This window comes from Trachymyrmex septentrionalis, unplaced genomic scaffold (assembly GCF_001594115.1).
Source record: "Trachymyrmex septentrionalis isolate Tsep2-gDNA-1 unplaced genomic scaffold, Tsep1.0 scaffold62, whole genome shotgun sequence".
In the NCBI taxonomy this organism is placed as follows: domain Eukaryota; kingdom Metazoa; phylum Arthropoda; class Insecta; order Hymenoptera; family Formicidae; genus Trachymyrmex; species Trachymyrmex septentrionalis.
The window spans coordinates 4,567,097-4,573,733 of NW_017305800.1; the positions used below are offsets into that span (position 1 = coordinate 4,567,097).

At 36.9% G+C, this 6,637-nt stretch overlaps 1 protein-coding gene across 1 annotated transcript in view; it reads left to right on the forward strand.

Moving 5' to 3' along the window:
- The window catches only part of LOC108752793 (nuclear receptor subfamily 2 group E member 1), a 13,438-nt gene extending 7,479 nt beyond the window's left edge, over positions 1 to 5,959 (forward strand). Inside the window, exons 2-4 of the mRNA XM_018493882.1 lie at positions 4,161 to 4,397; positions 4,673 to 4,896; positions 5,294 to 5,959. Coding sequence (XP_018349384.1) covers positions 4,161 to 4,397; positions 4,673 to 4,896; positions 5,294 to 5,959 — 1,127 coding nt within the window. The remainder of the gene's footprint in view (positions 1 to 4,160; positions 4,398 to 4,672; positions 4,897 to 5,293) is intronic.
- The last annotated feature ends 678 nt before the right edge of the window (positions 5,960 to 6,637 follow it).

Sequence of the window (6,637 nt, forward strand, 5' to 3'; positions counted from 1 at the left end):
CGAATAAAATGGTTAAATATATCAAAGTAGAAAAGGATATTTGTCCCCATACATCTAGAAGCAATGTAGTCTACAAGATATTGTGCAATAATTGTGACGCGTCGTACGTTGGACAGATGGGCAGACAACTAAAAACCAGAATTACTAAACATCGTAATCATATTAGACATAATACTTCTGTTCGTTCTGTCATAACGGAGCACAGGCTACAGTACGATCATGATTTCCAATGGGACAGAATTAAAATTTTGGATGAAGAGCCTAATTATAAGAAACGCTTAATTTCCGAGATGCTCAATATTAAGAAGCAGAAAAACAGCTTGAATTTACAAACTGACACGGAAGGCATGGGGCATATATATCTGTTGTAAATAGAGTTTAACTTTGTGATACCTACTGTCCGTCTCTTCTCTCAGTCCGTGTTGATCCGCATAAGCGAGCGTATATATACATCAAGCGATACACAATCTCTGTCTTTTATGTCTGCGTTTCACTTGTCTTGTTATATTTTAATACTTTTATATACTTGTTATGGACACATTTATTTAAACAATTTATGTTTTTTGGTGAGTTTTTATTCCTTATTTGAATTCCGTTATGTTAATTTTCTTTGCGTTTAATTTTTTTTTCGTAAAATGTTTTTTTATCTTTTTATCAACCAGAACTTTTCCAAGAGATATGCTACATTTGCGGCTGTCTAATACATGAATATCGTCGAGTTCAAAACTCACCCGAACTGTAGATATAACGAATATGCGTAATTTTAGCATTTATCACTTTATATTACGGTATTCTTTTTTTTTCTCTGATATATATATATATATGTCTTACGTCTGAAGAGGGTTCAATCCGGTAGACGAAACTTGTAATGTTTTTAATTTATTATCACTTGTTGTCTTATTATATATCTTTTCTTTCTGTAGTTTTTAATTTATTCCTTCATTTGCATAACTTTTTAAAGAAATGCGTTGACTCTTACTTTGCCCTTGATTTATTGTTATTTATTGGGTTGTCCGGAAAGTTCGTGCGTATTTCTCAACAGATGTCGTTTGAAGGCGAATATCATATGTTTATGTCGATGCGATGTGTCAGATGCTTTCGTGTTTTGAATAGTGACATTTCAAAGCATAATTAGTGATATTCATTATATCCCAATAAATTAAAAATTTTTTACTTGAAATCAGCTTAAAGATGGGAGGAAATAACGTGTTTTTTCGATGCATAATGCTTTTTTATTTCCGCAAAGGCAAGAACGCGACACAAACTCGAAAAAAAATATGTGCCGTATACGGGGAAGATGCCGTAAGTGATCGCATGTGCCAGAAGTGGTTTGCTAAATTTCGTTCAGGAGAAATGAATATTGAAGATGCTCCTCGCTCTGGCCGGCCAGTCACCACCGATGTCGACCAAATTACAGCTTTAATCGATTCCGATCGGCAAATCACAGTTCGGGAAATCGCAGCAAGGTTAAACATTGGCAAATCAGTTGTTTCCGAACATTTAAACAAGCTCCAGATTATAAAAAAGCTTGATGTTTGGGTACCGCACGACTTAACTGAAAAAAATCGTATTGATCGCATTTCCATCAGCGATTTGCTATACAAACGCAACGAATACGATCCATTTTTGAAGCGTATCATAACAGGCGACGAAAAGTGGATAATTTATAATAATGTCGAGCGTAAAAGGTCATGGAGCAAGCGAGGTGAACCGCCATCGACCACTCCGAAGGCAGGTTTACATCCAAAGAAGGTAATGCTCTGCATTTGGTGGAATTGGAAAGGGATAGTGTACTATGAGCTACTACCGAACAACGAAACCATCGATTCGGACAAGTATTGTTCACAGTTGGATAAATTGAAGGTGGAAATCACCAAAAAGTGTCCGGAATTGATCAATAGGAAAGGCGTCGTTTTTCATCATGATAACGCCAGACCTCATACAAGTTTACAGACTCGACAAAAATTATTGGCGCTTGGCTGGGATGTTTTGCCTCATCCACCATATTCCCCCGACATTGCACCCTCGGATTATCATTTATTTCGGTCGCTACAAAATTCAATTAATGGTTTAAACTTTGCTTCTTTGGAACTCCTCAAAAACTACTTGGACAGCTTTTTCGCCGAAAAACCCCAGGACTTCTACGAGAGGAGAATTTTGAAATTACCCAAAAGATGGAAAAGTATTGTGCAAAATAATGGTGCATATGTTACAGAATAAAATTACTTTTAACAATAAAAATTTGTCGTTTGAATTTTGCTTAAAAATCCGCACGGACTTTCCGGACAACCCAATATTTTATCAGTTTGGTTACGGTTTCGGTAACCAAACTTATTAATAATATAATTATAAACTTTACAAACTTTGGATACAATTTCGGTTTCGGCTTACTAAAAAAAGGGTTCCAAAACGGTTTTCGGTTCCGATTTCGGTTCGGATGTACAATAAAAATATTTGCGATGATTTTAAATAATAAAAATATTGAAGAATATCTACAACATGTCACATATTTGTTGTGTACGAGGAAATTTTACACTTTATGTCATTCCCTTACTTCGAAAGCGACACAACTCAAAAAAATATAATTTTTTAGTTATTACTATGAATGAATTAGATAAAAATTACTCTATGAATCATCAAAAGTAACTTGATAACTTTTCAAGCTTTCACAGGTATTATCTTCAAAAATACCAAAAGGTTGCGAGTTATCGTCGTTTTTATTCATTTACTAATGCCAATGTTTCGTGAATCTTGCTGTTCACTTTATTAGGACGAGAAGCGCACTAATACTGATATCAGTGCGCTTTAGTATTAGTGCTCTTCTAAATCATCCAATCAGATCTAAATCTAGAAAAATACCTAGATATCTAGAATCAATAACGGCGAGCGCTTACTCCAATGTTGAGTGCCTAATATAGATGGCTTATTAGACATACAAAAAATTTAAGCAGTAAAACGTAAGCAGTAAACGAATTGGACAGTCACAGTAGAGACCGTAAGACAATAATGTAGACTATAGAGCAAATCTAAAGCTCGATCTACTGAATTGTGTGAACGTAATTGTAAGTGGTTTAAGTTACACGAATTTACCATGCTTACGCAGAATGGATTTAAAACGTAGATTTGCTTAACGCTTATATCTTACTCCTTAAGCTTTTTGTGTGCCATAGCGTCGCCAGTTAGAATGCACCAATCAACAGGTTGTTGCACGGTAGTTACCGCGCGCGCGCATTCAACACTGGTGATTTAAGATATTAAACGAGTTCTGGGCGCGTTGTTCTTGCACTGGCCGCCATTGCGAATATAATAACGGCAGAGATAAAGAAACCGACGGGAGAGATCGATTCGATATCGAGCAAAGTATCGTGTTTCTGGCTGCTCACTTAGGACCACTGAATGCAGCAGCCACATCCGGCCTATTCAGGCCCATTCACGATCTCGTCGGTCTCAATGGCGTAGGCGGAGCCCATGACAAGGAGTTGGTACCCTCATTACAAACGCGCGCACCCCCAGCTTTCCCTCCCGTTATCCGCGCCCAAGAGCCAAGGGTTTACATGTGCGACGTGTGCGTGTGTCTGCGCACATTGTATCACGTTCCCTTCTGCTGAACTATTGGCGACAAATCGATTCATTCACGTCCAAAACGTCATTCAGCGGGCTCGTGTTGTCGCTCGTAAACGGGGTTTCGACCAAAATACCGGCATTTTCATTGAGATTAACGCGCCCTTTCTACCAATTGTCAACGACAATAGTATGCTTACTCGCTGGCCGGCAACGACTCCTTCGTTGAACTTCGATGAAGTTGACGCGAAGCCTGTATCAGATTGATTGACGAGGGAATGATGAAGTGTCTCTTCACGTCAGTGCGTTCCGTTGACAGACTACCAAAGTCGCTGCCTTGCGAAAACATCGCGTCAAGAAGATTAAATTGCGCTAACATTCTTTTAAAGGGACAGCTACTTGTTGGAATATGCAATAATATGGAGAAACAAGTTGCTCGCCCTCACTTCGTACATTTTTCAGATCTTTTAAATTGCTAAAAGATAAGTTAATAAAATAATGTTATTAAATTTAATTTCGGAAAAAATTAATTTTGCACGCGCGTAGGTGAAATTATTTTATTTTACTGTCATTTTATGGAATGTTTTTTTCCATTTCAGGCCGCATTCTTTATGATATACCTTGTAAAGTGTGTCGGGATCACTCTTCGGGAAAGCATTATGGTATATTTGCTTGTGACGGATGTGCTGGCTTTTTCAAGCGATCAATTAGACGGAATCGTCAATACGTGTGCAAGGCAAAATCTGAGGGGGGTTGTATGGTGGACAAGACGCATCGGAATCAATGTCGTGCCTGCCGATTGGCAAAATGCATTCAGGCCGGCATGAACAAAGACGGTAATTGAGGCGTTCCAGCTATCCACACTTCATGCCATTCTTTACAAATGTTTTTTTAGTCTCTAATCTCTTCTGAAAACATTTTAGTCTCTAATCTCTTCTAAAAGAGAAACGATTTTAGATATTATAAAGCTAAAGATATTAAAGCTAAAATCTTTTCAGATTTCAACTATTACAGCTAATAGTTTTGACTTATATTATCACTTTCCTCTGTTTGCTAATTGTATTACAAGTTAATCATTAGTAAACGAAAAACCATATTGCTTTGTTTATAGCTGTGCAACACGAACGAGGCCCACGGAACTCGACACTTCGTAGGCAAATGGCTCTATATTTTAAGGAACCTGAAATTATGAATAGCATGGTAGCATCGGCACCAACGGCTTTAGATCTTGTTTTGCCTAAAGCGCCGTCGGAACCACGCGTCTCCATGCCTGGACCATCGCCCCATTCCTCCCTTCCGCATCCGGCATATTGCAACGCGTTGACGGTATCAAAAGTATGTGTCTGCATCTAATGTGTATTAATATCTAATATAGTGTGTTAATTTTGCTTAATTTTTTTAAATGTTCTTTTGAAGAATTTATATATCGCATAGATACTCTAAGAAAAGTAACATAAAATATATAAAATTATTCGGGAAAAAAGAAAATTACGTATTTTAAAATTGATAAAAATTGATAAAAAATAATATATTAAATATAGTAGAAAAATTTCAATTTGTGTCACTTTTCTTATGGGATATATCTTCTAGATATTTTTTATAAAATCTAGACAAATTTTTTTATAGGATCCAAATACTTTTGCAAGATATAAACGTTTCTATAGACTTGAGAGGAAAATTAAAAAATGTATTTTTAACAGCGACAAAACATTGAAGGCATTATCTATTTTAGATGCCGTCGAATATCCCGAATCTGCAGTTACCGTTCATACCCTCGATCAATCCTGAGTCTATATGCGAGCAGGCCGCGAGGTTACTCTTTTTGAACGTGCACTGGGCGCGAGATTTGGTGTCGGGTACGAATCTCGTAATGGAGGACCAGCTGACGTTGCTCGAGTCTTCCTGGCGCGAGCTCTTTCTGTTAGCCGCCGCGCAAATGATACCAACCCTGGACCCCACACCTTTACTACCGTTGAATCTTCAAAGTATCGGGCTTGCGATCGAAGTGAACCGTTTTCGGGAGACACTGGCCGGTTTTCACGCAATGAACTTAGATCAACACGAATTTGCCTGTATCAGAGCGATAGTGCTCTTCAAGGCCGGTCTGGATAACGAACCGGTATCCAGCAGTAGGAGTACGAGCAGCAACTCACCTAGTCCTGGAAGTCGACTCAGGGATGCGGTCTGCGTCGCTCGACTGATGGACAGCGCCCAATTAGCTTTAGGACAACGGCTCAGCGGGGCCTCTTACGGAACCCTCAGACTCAATAAGCTGCTATTACTACTTCCAACCTTGCGCTCCGTATCTGCACATGCTATTGAGGAGCTTTTCTTCAGAACAACTATAGGCGTGATTCCGATCGAAAGGATTATCTGCGACGTGTACAAGGCGTCCTAACACAACGGATTCGTCCCAACAAAGCAATATAAAAATTGAGGAAAACACTTATTTATTTATTTTATTTTTATTCTAGCCATTAAGATTTTTTAAATCTTCAATATTAACGTATTTTATTTACAGAGAGAAAGAGAAACTTTTTAAATATAATTTAAAAAGTTAATAATATAATTTAGAAGTTATTTTTGTTTTATTCTTTTCATTTCTTTTAAAAAAGAACGAATGTAAAAGATTTTATTTTAATTTTATTAATATATTAGTACATAAATTGCATCTGCAACAAATGCAATTTATGTACCAATATTCTATAATTTTATTAGAAAATTTTAGTATGTTTAGTTTTTTTTTATTGCGAATTCGATTGGCCACAGTACGTAGGTAGCGCATATTGATGCACATTAAAAGCATTTATATTAACATTAACATAAAAGCATATATATAAATGATTTGAACTGGTCATCAAATGACTGATATATCAAATTATCACACTTGTTTGGTTAAATATATAATATATTAAACATTTAATTGCTTCTTACTTTCTCCTTTATTTATTGTTATTTATTTTGTATAATAAGAGTCCTTCAATTTTGTTAAACATTTAGTTGGTCAAGATTTATATTTTATCGTACACACACACACACACACACACACACACACACACACACACACACACACACA